The 15,550-nt window shown below is 39.8% G+C and overlaps 1 protein-coding gene across 3 annotated transcripts in view; it reads left to right on the top strand.

Annotated features, from left to right (window-relative positions):
• The window catches only part of Dock4 (dedicator of cytokinesis 4), a 429,879-nt gene that overhangs the window by 272,663 nt on the left and 141,666 nt on the right, over window positions 1–15,550 (top strand). For all 3 annotated transcript variants that reach the window (XM_042684635.1, XM_042684637.1, XM_042684636.1), the window contains exons 14-15: window positions 11,008–11,132; window positions 11,921–12,083. In XM_042684635.1, the coding sequence (XP_042540569.1) occupies window positions 11,008–11,132; window positions 11,921–12,083 (288 nt within the window). The remainder of the gene's footprint in view (window positions 1–11,007; window positions 11,133–11,920; window positions 12,084–15,550) is intronic.

The raw sequence follows: 15,550 nt of genomic DNA, 5'->3' as shown, positions 1-15,550 counted from the left end.
AAAAAAATCTGCCCCAGACTGTTTTCTTATTAGAGAAAGGTGGAATTAAGGAGACTCACATTATAAAAATTAATGCCAAATTCACTGAAGCTAATGAATTTTACAGTGAGTCGGTCCTGGGCTCTTAACCAATGTGAGGTTTTAAGAACATGCCCCTTCCTTCATTTTGTAGCAATGATGAGGGTAGGGTTGTGTGGTTGTGTACTTGCTCCTGAAAAAGGATATGTATTCAGCCTAACTTGGTCTAGCTCAGGCACCAGGCATTGACTGGGCATCAGTGTTATGTTAGGGACCAAAACGAAGGAACCCATTTATTCATTATTCAGATATTTTATTTTATATAGCTATATGAAGGGGTTTCAGTTCCATAAATCAGGTCAGATATTTTTTAATATTTCCTGTGTACCAAATCATTCTTCAGGTACTGAGGATGTAATAGTGAACACAACAGGAAAAAAATCATGGAGTTTATTACTTAATAAGGAAAATTACAATTAGTAAATGTCTGAAGTGATAGTGGGTTGCGAGATTGGAAGTACAGTTAAGTAATGTATTTAGGTGAATGTGTGATATGAGTAGAGACTTAAAAGAAGAAAAAAAGGTTTCAAGCTGATGTGTGGTTAGCTGGCTTACACTGTAATCGCTAAGGTTGCTGTGTAGAGATTGTGCCTGGAAGAAAGGTAGGAGCACAGGGCAGAAATTAGAGAGCAGTGAATCTTTGGGAGGTCGTGAGAGATAGTGAGAACAAGACCTATTCAACCCCTGCTTTCAGTCTGTGGGAAGAGACACATAGCCATCTGGAGGGGCTACACAAAGAGAATGTGCAGAATTCCACTCTGGTTGAAGGGTTTTATTGGAAATGTACTAGAGAGATGAGCAGGGTTGTCAAAGTTTAGGTCTTCAGTCCTCATCTTCCACGTCACTGTTGTCTATGCCAATAACAAGCACCTGTTCAATAATGACACAATGCAGTCATAGCTAACAAACAGCCCTCCACCTCCGGTATGAAAATGAACTGTAAATTCTAAAAACATACCATTTCTACAATTCTGTGTCAGAATTTTATGAGAAACATAACTTTTATCTGTGTGCCAGTGCCAGGGCTTGAACTCAGCGCCTCTCAATCTTACTTGGCTTTTCTACCCATGGTTGTTGCTCTACCACTTGAGCCAGCCCTCAGTCTAGCTTTTAATTGGACCAGAAGGGGTCTTACAGACTTTAATTCTCTGGCTGGCTTCAAACTACAATCCTCAGGCTTCAGTGTCCTAAGAAGGATTATAGATGTGAGCTACTTATGCCCAGGTGAGACGTGACTTTTTTAAATCATTGAAGTTTAAAAGCTAAAAACTTTAATGTAATAGTCAAGCCTGCTTAGGCTTCAGAAATTTCACAGTGTCCCTGGAAACAGAGGGCTGTGACTAAGTGGGATTATCTTCAGTTTTGGTTATATCTCTGTCTGTGTAGCCTTCTTTTCCTTTCTCTTCTCTTCTGTCTTTCTTTCTCCTTTTTCATCCTCATCATCATCTTCTGATGATGATGACTCTTACCTAATGTTACCCCAGAACTGAACTAAGTCAGCAAGCAGGTCATTGTAACTTACACCTAATGAGCTTTTTTGGCATGTTCTGTTCTGGATTTATAAATCAAAAAATGAATTTTTTTCAATTGTTGGATTTTATTTTTAATGGTCTCACTTCATATTTGGCCTTCTGTAGAATCAAAGAGAGCTAGGTGTAGTACTGTGAGTCTGTCATCCCAGCAACTGGGAAGCTGAACCAGGAGGATCATGAGTTCCAGGATAGCCTGGACTACATAGCAAGACCCTGTTTTAAAGACAAAAGTGGAGCATGAGAGCTTTCACCCTTTTGTTTGCATCTTTAGAAGATGACAGATAGCATAGAAAAAGTGGTATTTGTCCCTGCTGTATACCTTATCCTTCACAACTCTACAACCAAGAGGAAGAAAGAGACCAAATGAAATAATCGGAAAAGGTTGACAGTGCATTTAAAAACCCAGTTTCTTTAAACCAACACCCTTGGTTTAAAGCAAGCAAAAGGGCTGGGAAGGTAGCTCAGTAGTAGAGTGCTTGCCTTGCATGCATATGGCCCTGGGTTCGATTCCTCAGTACCACATAAGCAGAAAAAGCCAGAAGTAGCACTGTAGATCAAGTAGTAGAGCGCTAGCCTTGAGCTGAAGAGTTGAGGGACAGGGCCCAGGCCCAGAGTTCAGGCCCCACGACAGACAAATAAAAAAAGTAAGCAAAAGAAATCGCATCTAACCAGCCACCTGGCACAGCTCTGTGACCGGATGATAGGACTGCTGAGAATAAAGACCTAAAATGACCGCTGTCATCTGCTGCAACACTTTGTGAACTCTTGATTGAAATTTGTTCCTGCTCAGACAGTTGAGCCAACAGCCTAGAAGTTTTCCTGAGCTGACCTGACCTAGCTTGATGACCCAGCCTGCCTGAGCATCTCACCCCACTGTTGTCGAAAGTGACTGTTTATAAATCTGTTTACTTGGTGGTGTGCTATTCAGTGGCTTTTGCAACCGTTCATTATTTCCTTCAGTTACTATAAATAACTGGTATTTCCTCTTCAACAAAAAAGAAAAAAGATTCATCCCACTGGGAAGCAAATTGATGGGCAAATCTAATAGAAAAAACATATTTTAGAGCAGAGTATGGCCAGCTGCTAGAATTCTTCATCTTCATCTCTGGGCAGTGTCATTGAGAAATGGAAAAATATAAAACAAGATGACACTTCACTGGCTAAATAATTGTCTGGGAGGTACTAGACGCAGGCAGCTTTTGTCTAGGTTTAATGATGGAAATGAACTTTCTGGGGAATAAGGCATGTTTCTGTCCCATCCTGACACTGCAGGGGTCCACTCTAACCTCAGAAACAGCCTTTCTACATATAGATGCCTTGCTGAGGACTGCAAGAGGGTTCTTTAAAGGCATTTTTGTTCCTTTCTTTCCCCCTTTTCTCCTTTGACTTCTCAATCTTCCAAATTGAATGAGAAAAAAAAAAGATGTAAAAATTTACTTAAGAGTTGGAAACAACTTGAAAAGTCCCTGGAATTTTTATACTGGGAAATACGTAGTCATTATTCACTTTTCCCTTGATATTTTCAGACCTGTAGGTTAATTCTCACCAGTGGCTTAGTGCAAACTTTAGTTTAAATGCTTCAAGGAGAAAATGTTGTGAATATTTTGATCACAATGTTACCTTGACAGGCTGCCAGCCTGATTTCTTCTTTCCATTTTCTAGACATGTCCTTCAGAGCTCGTTTGCATCTATAGTGCTCTGATAGGGTCAGAGGACAAGTGACCAGAGTACCAAATTTCTTCGCACATACTCCTTCACTACGAAAGGAATTCTCTGTGCTCTTAACCAGACTGGAACACACACACACACAAAGGTGTTTTTAAAGATCTGCAGGCATAATCAATCCCTGGTTCCTTTTGAAATGAGAAGACATGGCATAGGAATTTTCCCTGGTCTTGCTATTATACAGGAGGATCTCTTATCACCTTGTGTAAAGAAATGTGCTTTTGTGCTGTTGGAGCCACTGTTAAATCCTCGAGCCTTCTGGGAGTCAAGGGCTGATCATTTAGTGCTTTATTTCTTAGGGTGTCTATTTCCAACTAAGCAAAGACATTTTCACAGAAGCTTTACCACTGTGACCTACCAGCCAGATAATAAGTGTGGGAGGAATTTCATGGTCTAGTCTGTGAAGCCTGTGAGAGCAGCAAAGATTCACATCTGTTCCCTTCCTTAAAAATGTAAAGGGAGCCGTAATGTGATTTAAAATAGCCTAGTAGCCACTTTTTACAAAGGAAGACAAAGATAGGAAACACATTGTAGCAGAATATGTTATTTAACCCAGTACATCCAAAATATTTTCATTGCAATAGTTCAAATAAAAAATGGCTAAGGAATTTCTTTATTATTCAGCCTTAGTCTTTGAAATCTTTGCACATTGACAGCATAGCCCTTTGTAGCCAAGTCACCTCTCAAAGACTTCAGTGCCTCTGTGGCAGCAGTTACTGTATTGGACAGCCTAGCCCTAAATGTCTTAACAGACTCTGTGCACGGCAGGTCTGGCCCACTGCTAAGTATTAGGAAGGTCTACATTTCCATCCACCAGACATTCTGGAACACAGCTGACTTATGTGTCTGGAAGGTCACAGAAGGTCTGTCTCCTCCCTACCTTGAATACATTTTCTAACTCTCTCGACTTTATGGTTCTAGGAAAAGCTTTATATTTTTCTTTAGCATGATCTACCTGCTTCATCTTCTCTCTGTCTATACTGTTCCCCCCATAGTGTTCTTCCTACAGAGCAAATGGTTAAACTGTCACTCTATTGGGGAACCCAGCATTTTGGCCTTCTGGTGTTTTTTGCATGTCTTTGAAGCTTCTAACCCTAAAAAAAGAATTCAGTAAAAATGGCAGAATAATGTAGAGAAGGAAGGGTTTGAGATATGCAAACCAGTTTTGATAACTGACCTCAAGATTGATTTAGATTTATTTTGAAAGTAATTTGACTACATGGTGGTTTTGATTTACAGGGCTGAGTTAAGAATATTGTAGATATGCTTGCCTCATGTTTAAAACAGCAAGCCATTTCATTCTTTTAAACCTGTGTTATTCTTATGATTTACTGACAGAGAAGTATACATCACGAGATCAAATTAATCCAGATATAATCTTTCTTTTGAAGAAAGTAAGTTGGAATTAGCATGGTATGATTTAATCTTCCATAAATCCTAACTATAACCAAATCCCATCCAAGTTCAGTCTGAGTCACTGAGCCTCTGCATCTGATAAGGGAAGAACACTTAGCTTACACTTGATCTCACAAAGAAATGGGTTCTTTCAAACCAGTACAGGCCACAGTAACTGAAGAGTGGCTAAATAAATTTCTCCCACATCACCCTGATGTTGTATTTCAGGCTCAGATCAGACCAGTGAAGAAGGTAGTACTTCCCACATTAAGAAGTTCTTAGCCTTTGTTACACAGGATATAGATATTTCCCCATCTGGCCCTTCCCGATCACCATGTGTTACCCCATATGAGGAGTCTCATAGGCAATCAGGAGCCACAGCCCATTCCTGCTCCTGCCTCTATGTAAACCTGAAAAACCCATCATAAGGGCTGTTCTGTCTATCCTCCTTGTATATTTGATTGTCCTAAGCAGAAACTTAGAAAGTGCTCTCTAAAATTTAGAAACTACTCTCCTAAACAAAACCAAGCAAAATAAAGAAGAGATGAACCAACAGAAAATGGAGAAAATGGCATTGCTAGGTATTATTCACGTTTGCTCTGTGTGAGAAGTACAGCATATCATCAGTTAATATTGCAGCCCATCCAGATGAATCTTCTCCTTATGCCTCCTCCCTGAAGGTGTTAGGAAGTAGTGGAAGGCATGCTGTATCAGTTCTTCTGGTGCCATAATTGAAGTGGCTTAAAACAACATGAATGGATTATATTATAGTTCCAGAGAGCAGACATTCACATCTCATCAGGCTAAAGTAGGCTAAAGAAATTCAGCAGGGCTGAATGGTACTAAGGGAGAATCTGATGGTACTAAGGGGAATCTCATTCCTTAGGTTTTCTAACTTCTGAAGGTTGTCTATATTTTGTGGCTCATGGTCCCCCATCATTCCAATCAATTTCCTTCACCACATCCCCTTCTCAAATTCTGATCCCTCAATCTCCCTTTTTCAGGAACCTTTATGATTGTATCAGACCCAAACCTGATGAGCCCAGAGAAGTCTTATCTCAAGATCCTTAATTTAGTCTCATCTGCAAACTTTCTCTTTCTCTGTAATGTGACATACTCACTGGGAGGGGAGTATCATTATTCTGTCTACCACATACATGAAGGACTGTTCAATCTAATCTTGTGTTCTGGGTATTAATTTCCTCCTCAAGGTCTCTTATGATGATCTTCTAATTCACACTTGAATATTTATCATGAACAAGTACACACACAATCATCACATCACTTCTAAGGATGATCTCCTTTGCATTAGATCCCCCTGTCTTTCACTCATCGATTTTTTTTTTTTTTTTTTTTTTTGGCGTAGAATTTCAAGTTTTTGAATTCATTTAGCCTTATCTTTCACATCTCTCTTGTGATGGGTTCCAAGGTCTTTCTCACCTTTACTTATGGTCTTGATTCCATTTGTGTCCATTTCTACCCTCTAAAGAGGTCCCTGGGACTCAATCAGTACTTCAAGACTAGTCTGATTAATACATCATAGATAGGGCTAATAATACCTTCCTTATTGGAGTCACTTGTAGTGATGAAGACTGAATTGCACTCACTTGTTTGATTGATCTACTCACTCAGTTGAATTACATTTTTTTCCGTAGGTAAAGTGAGGTTGCTGATAGTACCTTGGACATATTACTTAGTCTACTTTTAACACTTTGCAAAGGACCTGGCACATAGCAAACATTTAGTAAAGTACACTGCACAGACTACCAATCCTGGTTGCATCTCCTTTGTCTGAAATGATATGGACCAGAAATGTGTCAGATTCCAGAGTTTTTTAGATTTTTGGAATATATGCATGGACTTTACTAGTTGAACATCTGTTAACATGAAAGTCTGAAATCTGAAAAGTTCAGAAATCTTTTTCCTTTTTTTTTTCTTCAGTACTACAGTTTAAGCTCTGCCCTTTACATAGCAAGCAGTCTACCACTTGAGACATGTCTCCAACCCTTTTTGCTTTAGTTGTATTTCAGATAGAGCCTTTTGCTTTTGTCCCTGAACACACACCCATGTAGTAGTTGGGATTACAAGTGTTTTTGAGATAATAGCTCAATAACTTTTTATTTGCCCAGGCTGACTTTTGAACCACATTTCTCCCATCTCCACCTCCCAGGATTGCAGGTATGAGATACCACACACTGTCCTGAAATCTTAAATTTTCTGAGTGTTCTATTCCTTACTCAAAAAGCTTCAGATTTTCAGGTGCTAGCAGGGTAGCTAGCAAATACCAAGCCTTGGGTGCAAATCATAGTATTATACACACACACACACACACACACACACACACACACACACACACACACACACACACAAGTTCAGATTTTCAGACAGTTCAGATTTTCAGCCATCATTGCCATCATCATCATCATCATTATTATTATCAATAGTAGTTCACACAGGGAAATAAAAACTGTTATTTGAATATGTTCTCTTGTTTGTTGATTAAAGGAACATTTAGCTCCTGTTTCATGATCCTTAATAAATGCTCAGATAAGTACTGGACTGCCCCTGTGGCTCTGTTCAGTGGTTTATGTGATATGGTGACGGCTTACTCTATGCCTATACTTAAAAGCATTCTTCTTCTTTTTTTGTTGTTGGTGGTGGTGGTAGTGGGCTTGAACTCAGGACCTGAATGCTGTCCCTGAGCATTTTCACTCAAGGCTAGTGCCCTGCTCAGATAAGTACTGGACTGCCCCTGTGGCTCTGTTCAGTGGTTTATGTGATATGGTGACGGCTTACTCTATGCCTATACTTAAAAGCATTCTTCTTCTTTTTTTGTTGTTGTTGGTGGTGGTAGTGGGCTTGAACTCAGGACCTGAATGCTGTCCCTGAGCATTTTCACTCAAGGCTAGTGCCCTGCCACTTTAAGGCACAGCACTACTTACAGTTTTCTGGTGGCTATTTGGAGATAGGAGTTTCACAGACTTTCCTGCCAAGACTGACTTTGAATCATGATCCTCAGATCTCAGCCTCCTGAGTAGCTAGTCTTACAGGCGTGAGCCACCGGCACTCAGCTAAAGCACTCTTAAGACAATGTCAAGGATGGACTTTTTTTGTCTCTTGATGGAAACCTCTTACCCATTTCAGTCAAGCCATTAATTGACCCTTTTGACTGTAGTCACTGAACTGCTTTGACTTTTTTGCACTGCTCTGGCTTTTGCTACAGTTCTTAGAGAAGCCTGCGTACATGTACAGGCTTCTCAGTGAGCAAGACTGCTAATGAGAGGAGAGGGTTGCGCACCACAAATTTCCAGAGTCATGAATTTGAGAGGTATGAGGTGTTAATAAACATTGTCAGGAAAAAAAAGAGCTTCTTCACATTGGTGCTGTGACTCCATTTCATACTCATTTTATGGTTTTTCCCTTAATTACCCGTGATGCTTTCCTAACACCATTTGGGCTTATTAGTTTTCTCCAGAGCTCCTCAAGTGCATTGATTTTAATTAGCACTTGTGTCAACTTTATCCTTCTGCATATTTTGGCAAAAAAGTGGCACGTTGTAGTACTGGAACATAGCAAGCTGCAAAGTTCCTGGGGAGAAGCATATGCAGAGTGTCGCCCAGGAGAAATGTTCTTTTCATCGTGAGTTCTCTGTTCAAAGCAATTGTGTTTTACTCTAACAAAAACTTGCAAAAGTTAAAGGGGCTCACAGGAATTTTGAGTTAAGAAGTAGAAGATTAATCTATATTCAATATCATCTGTATACGATAGTCTAATGTATCAATCGATTTCCAGGTTCTTTTGTAAGTCATAGAACCAATGTAATCTAACTCACAGTCACCTTGTCCTCCTATCACCTCTTCTTTCCCCTTCTCTGTCTTTATTCAACTTCCCTCCACATCTCCCCACCTTACCCCCGGACTGGGATTTAAACTCAGCAAGCCCCTGTCATAGCTTGACCACAGGCATGCCACATCACACCCACTTAGGGTCATACTAGCATCTTGGCCTGGGATAACCGCAACCCACATGCCTCCCACATGTGTGTTCTGCATAGCTAGGATTACAGGCATGTACCGCCATGTCCAACCTCAGCTCCCGTGACAGTAACACAGAAACCCAGAGCTCCCTGTTGTCCTGTCTAGACTCCCATCACAGAGTAACAGTAGCAGAGATAACTACAGCCTAGAGCTCCTTATTCTGGCTGACCTATGATGAGATAGCCTTTGGGGATAGCTTTACCAAGTTGGTTTTTATGAATTATAAAAGAATAGTGAAACTCATAGGTCAGAGGTCTCTGTATCAGTTATTCCCACTGTTTGTTTTAAAGGGTTAAGATTTAATATTAGCAGGAAATTTTAATTCTTTTTAGAACTTACTCAATTTGTCCGTTTTATTTGACCATCTGTTTCATAGCTAGCACTGCTCATCTGGGAACAGTAGCATCTTTGTAGAGGAAAAAGAAGATTAAGTATACTGGAGAGCCCTATGATCTGCTGCTGCTGCTGCTGCTGCTTCTTCTTCTTCTTCTTCTTCTTCTTCTTCGTCTTCTTCTTCGTCTTCTTCTTCTTCTTCTTCTTCTTCTTCTTCTTCTTCTTCTTCTTCTTCTTCTTCTCCTCCTCCTCCTCCTCCTCCTCCTCCTCCTCCTCCTCCTCCTCCTCCTCCTCCTCCTCCTCCTCCTCCTCCTCCTCCTCCTCCTCCTCCTCCTCCTCCTCCTCCTCCTCCTCCTCCTCCTCCTCCTCCTCCTCCTCCTCCTCCTCCTCCTCCTCCTCCACCACCACCTCCTTCTCCTTCCTTCTCCTTCCTTCTCCTTCCTTCTCCTTCTCCTTCTCCTCCTTCCTGTTTTTCCTCTTCCTCCTCTTCTTCTTCCTCCTCTTCCTCCTCTTCCTCTTCCTCTTTCTTCTGGTTCTTTTGTTCTTTCATTATAAAACAAAGAAAGTAGGGCACAGTGGTTCATACCACTGTCATCCCAGCACTGGAGTAGCTTAAGCAGGAGGAGGCCAGTTAATTTGAGCTAAATGGTAAAAATGTGTCTCCGAAAAATAATACTAAGTCGGGCACCTGTAACTCACACCTTAACCCTAACTACTAGGGAGTCTGAGATCTGAGGATCACAATTGAAAGACAGCCAAGCCAGGAGAGTCCATGAGACTCTTACCTACAGTTAACCACACACACACACAAAGCCAGAAGTAGAGCTGTGGTTCAAGTGGTAAAGTGTTAGCCTTGCAAATAAGCTCAGAGACAGCACCCAAGTTCTTAGTTCAGGTAGCAGTGCGTGCACATGTGCGCACTGAACACACACACACACACACATACACACACATTAACTTTTTTTACTTCAAATGTGTGAAAACTGTATTAAATAAAAATAAATTCAACTGTGCCATTTCACCAAAACTTGCCTTCAGAAACCTCCTAGGAGCATCACACCCCTTAATTATTTACCTCTTTTCTCCCTTTGCTATTTAGTTCTTACAGCAGAAGCAAGAGAGTGCTCTCAACCCATTTCCCTAAGTGTTTTAGTTGCTATCCAATTTTCCTTTTCTCTTTTAACTTTCTTGCAGTACCAAGAAAGGCATAAGATTAAAAGGCTTTCAGTTCATATAAATCACCAACAGTGAAAGTGTAGATGGTTTATGTGCCTAGAAAATGTCAGTTTGAATCTAGGGCCCTTCTTAATTGTTCTACAGTTTGATGGTATAAAATACAAAGTTGAGTTTGTCTGTGTGGCTGACTTATTCTACATCTGTGTTCATAAAGCAGTAATCTGGATCTTTCCGGCAGTGAGATCATTTTGTTCATGAGTTTGGGGAAAGATTTAAATTGTAATTGTACTCTATGCAGTCTTGTCATTTTATTCCATTTAGGAATTTCTTCTCCTGTGAAGTGCTCTGACCATGCAGTCATAATACTGGTTTGTGTGAGCCACCTCTGCTAGGCTGTCATTTTGTAATCACACCTCATAAATGAAAGGAGGGAAATACTGAAAAACCACGAAACTTAACAACACCATCCTACTCAGTCTCCATGTTCTCCTCCTAAATGCACATTTCAGTACTGAAGTGGATGAAAAGTACTGAAAGGCCTGGCTGCCTTTTATTCTTCTTGGCTATTGGCAGTGAGGGTGATTACCCTTTTATAAAAGTATAAATATACTTGTACTTTTATAAAGTAGCAGCATATTTTGTAAACTAATGCTTCTCTATAGAGTACTTTTTTACATTTCCTATATACATCATCCAAATATAGCATGGTTTTACTTTTTCTTTCCTAACAGGTGAAATGAGGAATGATTTATATATTACCATAGAAAGGGGAGAATTTGAGAAAGGTGGGAAGAGTGTGGCCAGAAATGTGGAGGTGACCATGTTCATCGTAGATAGTGGTGGCCAGACCTTAAAGGTACGTTACACTGGTCATTCAAAAATAAAATAAATCAGTACTACATCACTGCCTTCACTTCTTTTTCAATATATTCTATTAATTTCATCTGTATCATATTTCCTTCCTTACCTCTGTGTGGTATTTCTTCTAAGTTCAAGTGTTTCATGGAAAAGAAATTAGAAAATGAAAAGGTGTTTACATCTTCATTTCCTCTTAGTGGTTATCTCTGAAATGCAATGTTTTATGCCATTTGATTCTTTTATCTACCATTCTTTGATAGAGAATACTTTTTATCTAGCAGTTAAGTGAAAAACTGTTATATTTAATCCTCTGCACTATTTTTGCAAAAACAAAGTGTAGTATTACTTCCCTGACTGGGACAACAGCAGCACTGTTCTTTATGGAAGAAGTAATTATCTGTAAGTCCCTTTCGGTTGAGAAGTGGTGGGGGTGGGGAGGCTAGCTCCTGTGAGAGGACTGAGTCTGTGGCCTCATGCCTCACCCACTGAGTCATACAATAGGCTTTTGACTCCAACAGGTTGGGAATTTGCTGCAGAGTTGAACTCCCAATGTGATGTCCATCGCCATGTGTCACTAGAGCTCTCGTTTAGCACAGCCTTCTCTTAGAGACCAACAGCCTAATCAAACAGATATAGCCCCACTAGTCAGGAACAAATATAAAGAAGGGGAGGTATTTCCACAAGGTGCTAGCTGTAAAACTGGCAGATAAGTGCAGTGATTGCTCTGTAGCTTTTGAAAGAATCTTCCAATGAAGCTGTTTCTAACCTGCCTGTTTGCTTTATTAGGATTTTATCTCCTTTGGCTCTGGAGAGCCACCAGCTAGTGAGTACCACTCCTTTGTGCTTTACCACAACAACAGTCCCAGGTGGTCTGAACTACTGAAACTTCCTATTCCTGTGGATAAATTCAGGGGCGCACATATCCGCTTTGAGTTCCGGCATTGTTCCAGTAAGTATGTGGTAATTTGATTCTGTGACTGTTGTGTTGGGGCACTGTATTATACTGAGCTGGACTACCCATATGAGCTGCTATAAAGAGGAATAAATGAGAGACCTCTGGAAGGAAGAATGCAGGCAAAAAGGAATCCTGGGAGGGATGAGCTCATTCCTAGAAGAGCTAGCAACCAACATAGAAACTGAGGAAGGAGAAAGGAGGAGGAAAAACCTATAGGAAGCCTATGTGTTCTGCCTATATGTTCTCCAAAGATTGATTGATTTTACAAAGATACTCAGCTCTGTCACTTAGAGTCTAAACAGATTAGACAGAAAGAGAAGATACAGAATTAAGAACTGCATTGTTTCTGGTGGTTTGGGACAACCCTGACCAGTCTGGAATTTTATGGACATGAGAATCTACTAGGAAAGCCTTTATCAAGCTTAGATACATCTGCTTTTCCTGAATCCATAATATTGAGTTGATATTAAAATGAGAATCAAATGATGTCACCTGTAAAAGGTCTTGGATATAAAATGAAGTAATTGCCTCATGTTATAGAATTAATCAACTCAAGACATGAAAATGTTACAAGATTTGTCCATTTGGACATCTCTATCCATAAAGTTGACATTTCTTGATTTCTCTGTTTTAATTCTTTTGCACTCATTACCATTCTCTCCAGCCTCCACTCCCCGTTCCCACCAATTTCACATCAAGGATCTTCTGATAGTTCCAGAATCCCAGAAGCATTAGACATGTACTAGAGGGTACACCATGAATAGAGAAGGTGCTGGTGATTTTTGTTTTGATAGCAGAATGACAGACAAGAGACAGGAAAGAATCACATAATTGGAGAAGCAACTGGCTCTTCTCCATTCTGGAAGGAAGAAGACATTGTCAAGAGCTATGCAGTAACCTCACTATAAGGATCGTATAATTCACTTAAGAGTCAAATAGAGGAGGACTCTGTCCATGAGCAGAAAGATAGAATATGGCTAGAATATGGCTAGAAGGACAGAATAGAACTGGCTCAGAGAACTCCATAAATTTTACACTTTGTACATATTTCAGAATATAGGAAGACAAGGTCTTACTAGTCTTCCAAATTTCCAGAAGAGTTTTGCATAAAGGACTTGGAATGGGCCAGTGTGGAGGCCTTCTACATGTTTTTGTTATAAATTCTCACTTGAACTGTCATATAAACTTTGGGCTTTAACATTAAAAAATAAAGAGAAAATAAAAGTGAAATACTAGAGAAAGGAAAAAAAGCATTTGGAGAAAATTATTATAATTCAAACTTGGAAAGCAGAACAAAGACATTTTCAGTTAAATCTGTGTCCTCTCATACTTCAAACATTATTCACAGGGTTTTTTCTTATATTCATTGTTAAAATTCAAAAGAAATAGCAAATCATAAAGAAAAGAGGAAAAATCCCCATAATCCTATAAACTACAAATAGCAATGAGATCATTTTATGTGTCCATATATTTGTTTACAAATATTTATTCATGAAATGTACTGAACACCCACTGTGTGCCAACCACTTTCCTGGGTGCTGGAGATGTACATGTTTCACAGAGCTTCTACTCCATAGAGTGGACAGGCAAATGAGCAAATAAAAACTTAATAGAGTAGCCTCCCATTATTGGCAGTTTTGCTTTTCATAGTTTTGGTTACTTAATTCAACCACAGCATAGAAATATTTAATGAAAAATTCCAGAATTAACAATTCATAAATTGTCAATTGCATGCCTTTGTGAGTAGTATAATAAAATCTCACACTGTCCCACTCTGTCTCACCCAAGTCATAAATCATTCCCTTTTCTGGCATACCTGTGTTCTAACTCCCTGTTTGTCACTTGGTAATTGGCTGTTATCACATTGACTGCTGTGATATCACAGTGCTTCTGTTCACTTTACCATTGTTTTACTTCCCAATGATCCCCAAATGCTGATAATTAAGATATGCTAGGAAGAAACCATAAGGTATTTCCTTTAGGTGAAAAGGTAAAAGTTCTTAGCTTAATAAGCCAAAGGGGGAAAAAAAGCCAAAGGTTGCTGAAATCAATTGTAAGTTATTATTGCTCATCTCTTAGTATGTGTACTTTATATGTTAAATTATAGTGTTTGATGCTATCTGCAGATCCAGGCATCCACTAGAAGTCCTAGAGTATATCCCACAGTTGAGGAGGGAGCAACAGAATAAAACAAGTGAAACCCTGGGCCAGTGGGGGTCTGTGGAGAGAGAATAGTCTAGGCAGAGAGCAATAAATGCAAAAGGCATAATCTTGAAACATGCTTGACATTCTCAGGGAATAGCAAGAGACCAGAGAGATATCAGAGGAGCCAGATCTTATATTATCTTTTACTTCATGGTGAGGACTATGGATTTTCTTTGGATGAGAATGAGAGCCATTGGAGGATTTGGGGTGAGGTTAAATCTGGCTGCTGTGTGGTTAACCAATTAAAAATGGACCAACTGGGAACAGGAAGACCATCTGGGTGATTTTCATAGCCCTTCACCTAAAATATGAAAGTGGCATACGTAGCAGTTTGATGGGGTAACTGATTATTTGACAGAGAAGATGTGAAAGGAGAAGTCAAATGTGACCCCAGGATTTTGACCCAGTAATGTGCATATTTGTGGAAATCAATTGGAATAATCAGTCTGGGGAGCAGACTCAAGCACCCCATTTTAGACATTTAATATCTGTTATACATTCAGGTAGGCAATTGAGTAAGGTGCAATTTAGAAACCTGCACTTGGGAAATAGAGACATATGGGTCAGTGATCTGCTATGTAAATGTAAATGTAAAAAGCCATTTCCAAACCATGGGTCATCTAGATTTTCCTCTGTGTGGTCTTCTAGGAGTTTTGTGGTTTATCTCTTCTACATGCATATCTATGGACCAGCTGTTCCAGAACCATTTGTAGACATCTATGTTCCAAAGAACATAAAACACCAAATGTGAACTCAAATTTGTACTATGGGCTTCGAGTTGTAATTTATGAATTCTAACAAATATACTTCTCTGGTTTGAGATTTTGGTAGCAGGCAAGCCTCTGCATAGAGTATACAGGAAATCCCTATGCCTTCCTCTCAATTTTTCTGTGAAAATACTTTTTAAAAATAAAAGCTGGGCTCTAATGACTTACACTTTTAATCTTAACTATTCAGGAGGCTGAGATCTGAGGATAACAGTTCAAAGTCAACCCAGCAGAAAAGTCCATGAGACTCCTAGCTCCAATTAACTACCAAGGGGGGAAAAATCCAGATTAAAGCTATGGTTTATCCAGCTAAGGACCTCTGGAGTGACTGTGCATTAAACTGAATTGGTCTAGTTTGATATGGAGTGAACTGAAGTTGGATTTAACCAGATTGAAGTATTACAGTGGAAAAGGAGTGGAGAGGCCACGGATTTGCAAGGAGGTAGTTAGAACGATGGATATGGAGTCTGACAGTGGGGACAGCTGTGT

Source organism: Dipodomys spectabilis, unplaced genomic scaffold (assembly GCF_019054845.1).
Source record: "Dipodomys spectabilis isolate Male_0828 unplaced genomic scaffold, ASM1905484v1 ptg000089l, whole genome shotgun sequence".
Classification (NCBI taxonomy): Eukaryota; Metazoa; Chordata; class Mammalia; order Rodentia; family Heteromyidae; genus Dipodomys; species Dipodomys spectabilis.
The sequence above is the reverse complement of the archived record's forward strand: the minus strand, read 5'-3'. Positions and strand labels throughout refer to the sequence as shown.